General features: G+C 38.5%; 1 protein-coding gene and 1 long non-coding RNA gene across 3 annotated transcripts; one reads left to right on the top strand and one right to left on the bottom strand.

Annotated features, from left to right (window-relative positions):
- Positions 1–157: 157 nt before the first annotated feature.
- Positions 158–10,550, top strand: LOC106906131 (glycine receptor subunit alpha-2-like). 2 transcript variants are annotated; one of them, XM_088012512.1, is made up of 10 exons: positions 158–1,822; positions 2,571–2,698; positions 3,409–3,476; positions 6,466–6,689; positions 7,563–7,645; positions 7,742–7,879; positions 8,579–8,793; positions 9,161–9,328; positions 9,725–9,820; positions 9,915–10,550. In XM_088012512.1, the coding sequence occupies exons 1-10, from the start codon at positions 1,488–1,490 to the stop codon at positions 10,179–10,181; spliced, it is 1,722 nt and encodes a 573-aa protein (XP_087868638.1). In that variant the 5' UTR covers positions 158–1,487; the 3' UTR covers positions 10,182–10,550. The 2 variants fall into 2 exon arrangements, with proteins under 2 accessions (XP_087868638.1, XP_014826752.2); XM_014971266.2 differs by having other exon boundaries at positions 7,563–7,879.
- On the bottom strand, positions 7,108–9,261 carry LOC148155418 (uncharacterized). The gene is made up of 3 exons (XR_015765296.1): positions 9,170–9,261; positions 8,654–8,784; positions 7,108–7,830 (listed from the first exon to the last, which is right to left on the bottom strand). It is a non-coding gene; the product is annotated as an uncharacterized LOC148155418 (long non-coding RNA).
- Positions 10,551–11,808: the final 1,258 nt, after the last annotated feature.

Raw genomic sequence — 11,808 nt, 5'->3', positions numbered from 1 at the left:
TTGGACTCAACCCATTATTTTCAGCTCTGCCTCCAGATAATGGCAGTGATGAGCAGCTGCAGTGACCTCTATCCGAAGCTGTGATTGTTTAGATGGTTGTTGCAGTCAGTGAGGTTGAACTCATCTGTCCCGAGGAGTTAGAATCATTCCCAGTTGCTTGGCAGATTGCTACTCGAAGTGATGGAGAGGGGGAACGAGGAATGTCTCCGTTAAAAACACTTTTTTTGGGGGGTGTATTAGGAGAGTGGGTAATGTTAGAAAAGTGACACTTCATGAGCATGTTTTACAGCGTGTTGAAGTTCATATTAAGTCAATCCAGTGTCCAACTCCCAACAAACCGACACCAGAATAAAGCTTGGCCTAGTTTTCCCGTCTTGTCCGGGGGTAAAAATGAGCAAGCAGGCAGAAATGTTTCCCCCTCTTCTTCTTTTTTTCTTCCTTCCTCCCACTTCGGTCTTCTTGCTTTTACGATGGCTCTCGTGCTTCGTTTTCTCACACATCCTTGATCTCATTTGACATTGTGGGCTCCAGAACGAAGTGCACAAGGAGCTTTCAAGTGAGGCAAACGCGTGCGGCCATAACGTCCCATCGCGTTGCCTGACTGTAATTTTACACGAGGAAGTGGCTGGAACCGCCGCCTTCTCCTCTCCTTGACACGAGCTTCAGCATCTGGCTTTAAATTCTCCTGCAAAAAAAAAGATGAATAAACCAAATACTAAGGACAAACATGGAAGAAATAAATAAGTGGATGTGTACTTGAGCTGAAACAAATGATTCACTGGAGTTATTTGGAACAAATGTTTAGCATTCATCATCAATGTTGCAATCTGTATGTTAATTTGTGGGAGATTCATTTTATATAAAGACTTAAAAATATTTTGGGGGGATTTGTTTTCAAAACTTTACTGGTTTTTATTAGAATGAATCAGTGAATCAACTACTTCATATTTGCTAAATATATAAATTATTTTTAGAATTTATTAGCCCTTTGCATTTAAGTTAGACAAAATTCAAAGCTGTATAGTAATTTACAAAAGTACAACAAATGTTTTATTTTTTTTTTAATATAATATGGTTTTATTGTTTAAAGTTCAGCTAATATTGTAGGTGCTGCATGGTTATCGCCTAAAGTAGTACATTTCTTTTTTTTTATTTAGGTGTGTACAATTCAATGGTTGCCTAAGACTTAAAAGCCAAAATTAATTGTATTTATTTTATTCTTTAATTCTGTCAATTTTCTTTCAAATCTGTAGATAAATGGTAACCTGGATGCTGTTTGAGTATTTGAAAATTATGCATTAAATATTTCAATAATTAAAAATACATTTTGCAATGAATTTTATCCACTGATTTAATTTAATTCTTCTCATGTGACCAAACAATCCTGATTATTCCCAAACTTAAGAAGACGCAGCATTAATGCCAGGCTGCTCTAAAAACCGCACTGTTCCTTTAAATACTCTTGCAGTAATTCTTTCAGCAATCACATGGCCATAAAAAAAAAAGAGTTCAAGCTTGAAGTCATCCACACAAACAGACAGAGGAGGAAGAAAAAAAAACTTCCCTTGGATTTTAAATTATACAGCAGCAGCAGCAGCAGCTTCCTGTACTTTACACCTGCTCTGAGGGAGAGAGGCTCTGTTGGCTGGATCAGCCCGGTTAGGACAGCCACAAGAAGAAGAAGTTTCCTGCATTCTTTCTGTTTCTCCATTTCCAGCTTTTCTTCTTTTTCTCGCTTTATCTGCTTTATCCAGTACACGGGAATGCTTCTAAGCAACTGGTGCGATTTTTGGGCTTGCTTTGTTGTTTTTCTACAAGCCAGGTAAGAAAAGCTTTGTGGGAATGTTGTAGTCGCCTATAGGGTTAGTGTATTTACTGGAGTGTGTGCCTACTACTGCGTTTAATGCGATTTGACAAGATGATGCCAAGTGCCTCTCAGAAAGAGAGAGGCTTGTCAACAGTTCTGTTTACTCACAGAGGAAGCTAGAGTTAAATATTTTATGATCCCCAATTAGGACAAATGTTTCCCCAAGTAAACACCATGTAGAATGACAGAAAATGAGGCCATTTAATTAAGATTTTGGTTGGTAAACTAATCCAAGTGTACATTATTCAAGTTCAAGTTTATATATATATTTTTAAATTTGATAATACGTACTGTTGAGCATTTACATCTAAGTACATGAGATTATAGACAGATGGTTAATTTCCATCTACTCCCATTGGCAGGTTAAAGCAAAAATAATAAATACAAAGAAGAAACAACCATAAAATCTATATATGTTTATACATTCTCAATGTTTACATTTTAGACTTTCCAAGAGCCAGTTTTTAAGATGATATGAGAAGTGAAAGATCCCTTGTGTTACTTGGAGTTGATTGAGTGAGAAGCACGAAAGGAGCAGTCGCCCCAAGAACCCGCCCTTGCAATGATTTAATTAAAAATAAATCCCTGCCGTAGCTTAAAACGTGTGCATGAAATGTCCCTTTAAAGTCAAACTGAAGACTTTAGATGTTATTAGAGGCAGAAATGGGTCAAATATTCTTCAGGTTGTCCTGTCACCTGCCAGATCTGCGCTCTGTAAGGAGATGAAGTTCCCCAGCAGAGCGCTCAAGCCTCCCTCTCCATCTGACTTTCTGGACAAACTGATGGGACGAACATCTGGCTACGACGCTCGCATCAGACCCAATTTCAAAGGTAAATGCGCTGCGGTGTGAGCAGCCCGTTTTGCGAAGCGATCTGAGCAGCCAAGGAGCACAAATCACTCACAGACGAACAAGAGTGGGGCGATTTCTGCAGGCGAGGATGTTTTCTCCTTAATCATGGCTTGTGTCTGTTCTCCCCGCTGACCCACAGCCTTGAGTTAGGATTCTCTTTTCTTTTCCATCACGTTTTTATTCTGACACAAGTGTGCAGTCATCCTTGCATGTTACCCCACAGGCCTATTTCAGTCCAGTCCTGAGCAGCGCCTGTGAGTGAAGCCAGCAGATTCCCTCTGACATGCTTCGCCTTTAGCCTCCAGGGTCGAGATTCATATTTATTTCATGCTTGCTCCGCGTCCCCCGTCAGTGCATGCTGGGTAAATCTCCCGCCGATTAGCTATAAATACACTAATGTAACTAAAGCAGAATCAATAAATTATTGCATCTGGAAAAGAGCGGTTGAAATATTTATCCCGTCAGAGGGCCGCAGATAACGGGAGTGTACCAGGAATGACAACATAATAAGATGTGCCTGTTTAGTCCCGTAACATGGCCCCGACGTGGAGATAACAAGCATGTTACTTTGGAGGAAAGCTATGCTTCCTTGTTGGTCCCGGTAATTTGTGTGTTCTGCTTAGAAAACGTCGTTTTGTGTTTAGGGAAAGTGTTTTCCGGTGATGTTTGGTGACGGTTTGCTTCTGTCAGGTCCTCCTGTCAACGTCACCTGCAACATCTTCATTAACAGCTTTGGATCCATCACTGAAACCACCATGGTGAGTCAGTTCTGTGCTCTTCTCACACTTGTTTCAGTTCACTCCAGACTCTCAAGAACACACCCAAGGTTTCAAATGTGAGTGTGGTCCATATATCTAAATCCTCCAAGTTTAATCCCCTTCACTGAGAAATAAATATTCGTTTTATTCTTGCACAAAAAGAAACGTCTTATTTTAATGAAGTATACAAGGTAAGATATGTTAAGAAAATTAAACATTTTTGCTTTATTAAAAGAGTTTTCTATTGTTCTGCTTTGTTCATTTAGAATTTTTACTCTATTCTTTGTAGGCTTAGCAAAGTCTGATGTTGTTTGTGCTCCCACTTACTGTAAAATTAGAATAAAATGTTGACTGAAGCTCCGTTAGCACCTCCGAGAGATATGAGCCAAACCATCGGCTTTCCTGCTGGTTTCTGAACTTCTCGTGTGAATAAAAGACAAACACCTATACCAAACATTTTCAATTTTATTTAGATGCATTTTCTTCTGTGAGAATTCTGCTCTAAAAAATTTATTTGGCTTTTGCTGGTGGTCAAATTTGTATTATTCCAAGAGCTGCCATCAGGCAGTACATTGGACACCCTTCTCCTAAACATACATCACACGGGATGGATAAAGCTCTACCATAACCCCATTTAACACATAAAGATGAGTCCATGCCAGAAAACCAACAAATACCACTAAATTTCCAATAAGCTGTTGAACATACAATTCTTGATTTAAAAAAATATTAAAGTTATAAAAAGTGTCTCATCCACCTCCAAAGACAATGTTTTGAATAAATCCTTAAAAGACTCAAGTTAATAACTTGCATGTGTGTAATGAACATCAGAGTAAACTTCTGTTTGGAATGCAAAGAAATACTACTCTATAAATACATCAACATACAGTAAACTACACATTATAATGACAAAATATTTTAAATTCACAAATTTTATAGATATTTGTTTATGCTACAAGATACCGTCATCCAAAGACTTTAAACTAGGTATTACAGTGGTGACTGTGGCACTAAAAATGTTGGCTAAGAGATACATTTGCGCATGAATTTGCAAGCAGAGCTTTGTTTTTAAGTGTGCTCCTAAAAACAAAATCAATATTTTTAAATTAAGTTGAATGAGGGCAAGGGTTAAAAAACTAAATCTTGTTCTTGTTAATCTTGTTCTCGTTAGATAACATGTACAAATCTGTTTTAGATTAACACATTGCTTTCCTTTTAAATATATATCTAACATGTCATAAGGACTTTACCTTTACTCTAAATCTGTGTTTTAATCGGAAATAACTACAAGTTCTGAGACAATATTTTTTTATTTGATATTTTACCTTTTACATAACTTTCAAACATGACGTTACATTAGTTACCTCTGAGCAGAATCTTGAGTTCAACTTTCGATTCTTTCTTTTTATTATTTGTATGCGCAAGGTTTCTGTCACACAGGAACGCATTAATAATTTATTAGGTGTATCCAAGCGTCTTCAGATGGCTGCATGTGCTAATTTATTCAAGCTTAGAGTAAAAAACTTTGTGCAGAAAATACCTTTAAGCAAAGCCTGAAAAATTTAGGTTGTAACGGGAAATGCACTCAGTTTAAGAGCACTTAGGTTTGTTTGCTGGTGTTTATGACAGTTTTCACGCTGACAAGTTTGTGTGATTGTGATTTATTTATTTATTTATTTATTTATTTATTTATTTATTTATTTCAATTTTCATTGTGGTCTTGTTACACCTGTGCAAGATATAAAAAGGTTTAAATCTCATTAGAAATTTAAAGTGCTATTTCATTTGAGGTTTTCCCTGTTACAATCACAAACTTCTATGTAAGAATTAATAACTAATTCTTACACAGACCAGCAGAAAGTAGCACATGTTTGTGAAGTGGATAGAAAGTTGCGTGTGGTTTGCAATCTTTCTTTGAGAAATAAAATTCAGAGAAGTGTTGCATTCGGCTCGCTTGAGTCAGTACTTTGTAGACAGAAAACAACTGTAAACAGCAGGTTTTTAAAACTTTTGCCACAGATTTTCTGCTAGATTTAGAGCTGGACTTTGACTGGTCCATTCAAACGTTTGAATATGATTTGGTCTAAACCAGGGGTCTGCAACCTGTGGCTCCAGGGTTGCAAGTTGCTCTTTGTACCATCCACCTTGGCTCTTATAAACTGACAAAAAAAAAAAGAGACAAAGAAGCAACTGAAGTTTTCAAAAATAGATATAAAAACAAATGGATTTTAAGATTTTTTTCTGTTTTTTTTTTTTTTTTTTATGGAATCATTTTATGTAATTTCCACAACAGAATGGCATTAAAAGTACAAGTCTTTTTTTTTTTTTAGATCTGTTTTTCTTATTAATATTGACTGGAAATTATGTGAAAATATTTAGATTTTTTTTTTTTTTTTTTTTTGTTAAAACCTAGGAATGGGAATAAGATGCCTGCTCTTTAAAATGACAAAAACAGATTTCCAGCCTCTAAACCAGTTTTGTTTTTTTAGCTTTTAGATGTACTTAAAGAAAAAATGTCTCTTTGGGCTGTAAAGGTAGCAGAGCCTTGGACTAAACCATTCAGTTGCAGCTCTGGCTGTTTATTTATAGTCGTTTAGGTTCAGGTAGAATGGCTCTGTGAGATATTCAAAGCTTGGGATATTACTAAAATGCTAACAGATGTATTAATACTGCAGATGTGCACAGATGGACTCTAACTAATTAAGTGATTTTTGAAGGCATTTATTTAGGCCTATCATAGAAAATGGGGTATATAAATAGATGCTTTGCTTTGCAGATATTTTGTTATAAAAATGTAAAAATAAATAAATAAATGCATAATTTTCCTTATATTTTACATTTAATCCAAATAAAATAGATTGAAGTTTGTTTCTGTAAAATGTGAGAAGTTTAAGGAGTGTAGCTAAATAAATACTTTTACAACAAGCTGTAGGTTTTGGTACTGCCACTGCATTTCTCGACTACTTTCATATCTGATTCCTACTGTTAGGACTACCGGCTAAATGTGTTTCTACGGCAGCAGTGGAATGACCCCCGACTTGCCTATAAGGAGTATCCAGACGACTCTCTGGACTTAGACCCCTCAATGCTGGACTCCATCTGGAAACCCGATCTGTTCTTTGCAAACGAAAAGGGAGCAAACTTCCACGAGGTTACGACCGACAACAAACTGCTCCGGATATTCCAGAATGGAAACGTCCTCTACAGCATCAGGTTATACCGTGCTTTTTTTTTTTTTTTTCCTTCTTCTTCCCTCATTTCAAATCTGAACGTGAGCCTCCGCGTCCCGAGGCTTTAATCAAAACCTCTGAGAATGCTGCACGGCCTGCGAGAGGATTTTCTCACCCCAGTTCAGTTCATTAGTAATTGTACTGTCCAGAACACTACATGAGCAAGTTCATGTCAAACTTTAACCGCGGGCAAAATAAATCAGGTCAGTAAAGAGCCGCTGAAGCAGTGGTGAAATGTAGCGTAATGGTACTGAGTTATAATTAGAACAACAGACACGAGAGGCGTCGTCTGACGCTCCGTTAGCACCTCCGAGAGACATGAGCCAAACCATCGGCTTTCCTGCTGGGCTCTGACCTTTGAACTTGAAACATAAACCTAAACCCGACAAAAGAAAAAGTAATGATAGTATGAATATGTTTATTGTCCTATTCATTCAAATAAACAGCGAAACAGTGAATAAACTGTATCCAAAATGCGTAGCCTGGATGGTTTAATGATGTGGACCTGATGTGATGCTGAGACTAGATGTACGGGAACTCTGATTTATTAAATCTTTTTATTGCATTTTACAAAATGTTCTTAAATCTTCAGTTTTGATTGTTCAGCTGTATTTTGGAATATGCAAGTATTGTTAAAACCTGTATTAGATATCCAAATTCTCTTAGAAGACAAAACTGGATAGTATTTGCTCATTTTTCCATGTGACTCATGTACATTAAACTCAAAATTAAAAACTGCACCTGTGAAATTCCGTAGACAGGAAAGAAAGGATGGACTGTTTGTTGCGAGAGTTGGGTTGTCACCCTTTTTGTTGCTTAAATAGTTCCAACATTTTTGCTGCTTTTTGACTTCTAGGCTGACGCTCACTCTCTCCTGCCCCATGGATCTGAAGAACTTCCCCATGGATAGCCAGACATGCATAATGCAACTGGAGAGCTGTGAGTTCATCCTTCATGGCAGGCAAAGCCAGAAATTGTGTATAGATTTGGTTAGTGAACTTGTTGCTCACTGTGCAGCTTCTCTGTGTTTCCTAGTTGGCTACACCATGAACGACCTTATTTTTGAGTGGCTGGACGTCGGAGCGGTGCAGGTGGCCGACGATCTGACGCTCCCCCAGTTTGTGCTGAAAGAGGAGAAAGGTCTTGGTTACTGTACCAAGAACTACAACACAGGTACGCAGTATATTGCAATCTGATAACATAAACAGTCTTGGTGCACAGTGCTTGTTGGGTTAAAACTAACCTAATCTCAGTGCTGATTCAAATATAGCGCAAGCTCGCGTGCAAGTTCTTGGAAAAGTATTCACACCCTTGGAAATGTTTCTTATTTTTCTTTTTGCAACTTCAGCTTTTTGTTGCATTAATTATTGGGAATAAATTAGATAAACCAGCACAAAGCATCACATTAATTACGAAGTAGAAGGAAAATTATATATGGTTTTCACAATTTCTTTGGTTATTGTAATTAAATTGTATACAGGTGGATTCCATTTTGTAATTAGGTGACTTCTAAAGGCAATTGGCTGCACTGGATTTTTACATAGGGGTACCACAGAAAAGAGGGCTGAATATAAATGCTCTTCACATTTTTTTGGATTTTTATTTGTATCTGTTTTTATCCGTTTCATTCTGTGGAAGAGTTTCAGTGAAGTCTTACCAGGTTGCTGCTTAGTCCTATGGCTGACGAAGTTCTGTCAAACGTTCAACACCCTGACTCACAATCTTTCCCTCAACATTCGATAAAAAACAACCGAACAGTCCCAACTGTATAAATACAACATGTGGCTTGAAGAAATAACCCAGCTGTTTCTTGTGTGTAGCGACCTGCTCCTTCTGTCACCGTTTAATCTTCTAACTCCTCCTTTTGTTTAGGTAAATTCACCTGCATAGAGGTTAAATTCTACCTGGAGCGTCAAATGGGCTACTACCTGATCCAGATGTACATACCGAGCCTGCTCACTGTCATCCTGTCCTGGGTGTCCTTCTGGATCAACATGGACGCTGCGCCGGCCAGAGTGGGCCTGGGGATCACCACGGTGCTCACCATGACGACACAAAGCTCAGGCTCCAGAGCCTCTCTGCCAAAGGTAAGCAAAGTTACCCTTTTTGTTTATAGGTAACCTTTATTCCTCTTAGTGAAAGTATTTAATGAGTAAAGTTTTTAAGCCACATTTTTTCCTTATTTAAATTGAAACTTAAGTGCAATATTTTTGTTTTTAAAAATCATTGAAGTGAGTCATCAAAGAACAGGTCAATCAGGTCGATAAAAGCCTAAACATTGCATATACACTCTTGACTAGAACTAGAACTGTAACAGGCAAAAAAAATAAAAAATAAACACACAATGATGAGATAAAGATGTCAAATAAAGTTTGCCCTGCAGAATTACTTGCCATCAGCTTTCGCACACAGTCTTAACACTAATCAACGATTGCAACGCCCATGGTCTGGCAGGTGTCTTACGTCAAAGCCATAGACATCTGGATGGCCGTGTGTCTCCTCTTCGTGTTTGCCGCGCTGCTGGAGTACGCAGCTGTTAACTTCGTTTCACGCCAGCACAAGGAGTTCTTCAGACTCAGGAAGAAGCTTAAAGAGCAGCAGCGGCAGCAGCAGCAGAGAGCTGTGAGTACAGCCCACCCACACAACCCCCGGGGCAGCTGTCACCTGCTATTCACTGCGCCCAGCTATGCAAGAGCCACAGCTCAGCTGCATGCCGCGCTCCTACTGGGAAACGCAGGCAGCGCTGACCTGTAATTAATTCAATTCACCTTGTTTCACTGCAGACAGTGTGTTCTCAGCTTCTTCCGGTTTTACCCCCAATAATATGAGACGAAAAGGCAGGGATCCAACATGGGTCAAAACCATCTTGTGATGTGAATAATTCTTGAGGTGGGGGTGTGGACGTCAGAGGCAGGATTTATCAACATATTTAAATATTTTCAACCTACAGAACACTTCTGTTAACAAGGCAGAGTGCTGTTTAGTGATTAGGGTCGTGTCCTGTCTGTTCACCGTCAGCAGGGAAGCAGTGACGGTAAGGGGAAGGGAAACACCACGCCAGGAAACAATGCCGCTCACGGGAGCGCAACCCAGCGGTGCAGTGCCTGTGCCAGGGTACGTTCTGATCTGCTGCCTCATCGCCGGTCACGTTCTCAGGCCGAATCCCAACGACTGTGCTCCATTTTGTGTTTTGTGTACCTCCCCACAGGAAGAGGAGCTGGCGCAGCAGGGGTTTCTCCTCCAGAGCATTGGACTCTCCCTGTCCAGCGCCCCGGAAATGGACGCAACGCCGGTCTTCGCCGACTTGCCTCCCGGTTTAGGCTTTTATGAAATCCGGCGGCGTTTCGTGGAGCGGGCGAAGAGGATCGACACCATCTCCAGAGCCGTGTTCCCCATGAGCTTCCTCATGTTTAACGTGCTATACTGGCTCACCTACAAAGTTCTACGACACGAGGACCTCCAGTTCACTCTTTGACCACCGTGATCACGCCAGGGACCTTTGAACGTGAAACGTTTGCAGACTGAGCGGCCTTTATTTGGCCACGCAGAGGATGTCGGACTGCATGTGCAGTACCACTGAAAAATTCTATCATAAAACAAATTGTGTGGGTTTTTCTTTTCTTTTATTTCTTTTGATGAAATTTGCACTTAATTTGTACTTTGTAAGCATTGCATATCAGATTACAGTGTGTGTTTAACCTTCCTCGATCACTTGTGTTTGGATGCTGTAAAATCAGGTCAGTACATTTTACAGTGCACTTATTCACCTCAAGGGCCCTCCACACTTGCTGGCACCCCTGGTAAATGTGTGCAAAAGCAATAAAATTCACATTTTATAACAGTAGCATAATATAACTCATGTTTTATTATAAATCCAATCTTTAATGTAAGATCAAAAAATATCTCAAGCTGCAAATTCTTCACAACAACAAACGCTTTAGGGTTTGGCACAAAACAAAGGATGAATATTGGGAAAAGCACTTCATATCCACTGGGTACGGTGGAGGGTAAGTAATGCTGTGGTAGATTTCTCTAATGAAGACTAAGACTATGGCTGCAGGGCTGACAATAAGTGTAACATCAACCACTTTGTTCAAAATACGTTTAGCACAACTTCACATTTCTTTATGTAGAACTTTTTTCATCCACTCAATAGATGCACTCAAAGGTTTGATTTTTTTTTTAACATTATGTGAAGCTATGCTGCAATAGCAGAATAAATTTTAAGGTTTATTAAACATCATCCACAGGATTGCCAGTATTGGTGTGAAATTATGTTTTGCCACTCAGTGATAAAACTTATAGAGCATTTATCATATTAGGTTCACTTCTGCAGCTGTGCTGGTATGGGCCTGGGAATTTTGATATATGTGAAATACCTTATTTGTTTAAATGATTTGCTTTTTAAATGTTTGACCAATTTATTACAGATAATGTATCAGTTGCAAAACTAAACCCTAACAGGAACTTTATCTTTGTTAAAGACAAAACTATACATGTCTCTTTTACAAATAAATATGCACCCAGAAAAATACATTTTTTTAAAGTTATTAATATTAAGTCATGAAGTATTAAAGATAAAATATAGCTCTGTAAGAAATGTGCATCACTGACACTGAACAAATCATTTTACTTGTATTTTTATAAATAAATCTGTCTCTTGAAACATATGGAGTTTCTTTCTTCTTCAACCAACAAAAATATTTAGTTGAGCCAAAAATAATACAGAAGTCCTCTGTTGCCTTTCACTATAATAGTTCAAATACATCCGAGATTATAAAAACCATGGCTCGCTCTCTGTCACTTTCTATTTTTAAAGATCCTGGAAAAGAAGCAGATCTTTGCACTTTTACCGGCAGTGTTTCTCTAGAAGCCTCAGATTTTAAATAGAAATATAACCTGTAGATGAAGCAGACACATAAATATTTTATCGAAAAGTAGTCGTCACATGCATATATACCAAAGCAGGACAAGAAGGCTGCATGCATACATCAGCATTGAGACTGTTAGAAATAGGAGGGGCCTCCTTTTCTTTTAACAGCTGTTAACTGTTAAAAAATTCACCCTCAACCACATATAGAAGGAATCGTAAAAACGAAGTT

The sequence above is a fragment of the Poecilia mexicana genome, unplaced genomic scaffold, assembly GCF_051168715.1.
Source record: "Poecilia mexicana isolate PSO_F unplaced genomic scaffold, ASM5116871v1 scaffold_14, whole genome shotgun sequence".
NCBI classification, from domain to species: domain Eukaryota; kingdom Metazoa; phylum Chordata; class Actinopteri; order Cyprinodontiformes; family Poeciliidae; genus Poecilia; species Poecilia mexicana.
Note: the sequence above shows the minus strand (reverse complement) of the source record. Positions and strands in the feature narration are given on the sequence as shown.

Coding starts and splice junctions, on each gene's coding strand:
- LOC106906131 (XM_014971266.2), top strand. CDS start 1,488: ATGGCCATAAAAAAAAAAGAGTTCAAGCTTGAAGTCATCCACACAAAC. Junction 6,690..7,562: donor AACGTCCTCTACAGCATCAG/GTTATACCGTGC, acceptor TTTGACTTCTAG/GCTGACGCTCACTCTCTCCT. Junction 9,821..9,914: donor GGTGCAGTGCCTGTGCCAGG/GTACGTTCTGAT, acceptor ACCTCCCCACAG/GAAGAGGAGCTGGCGCAGCA.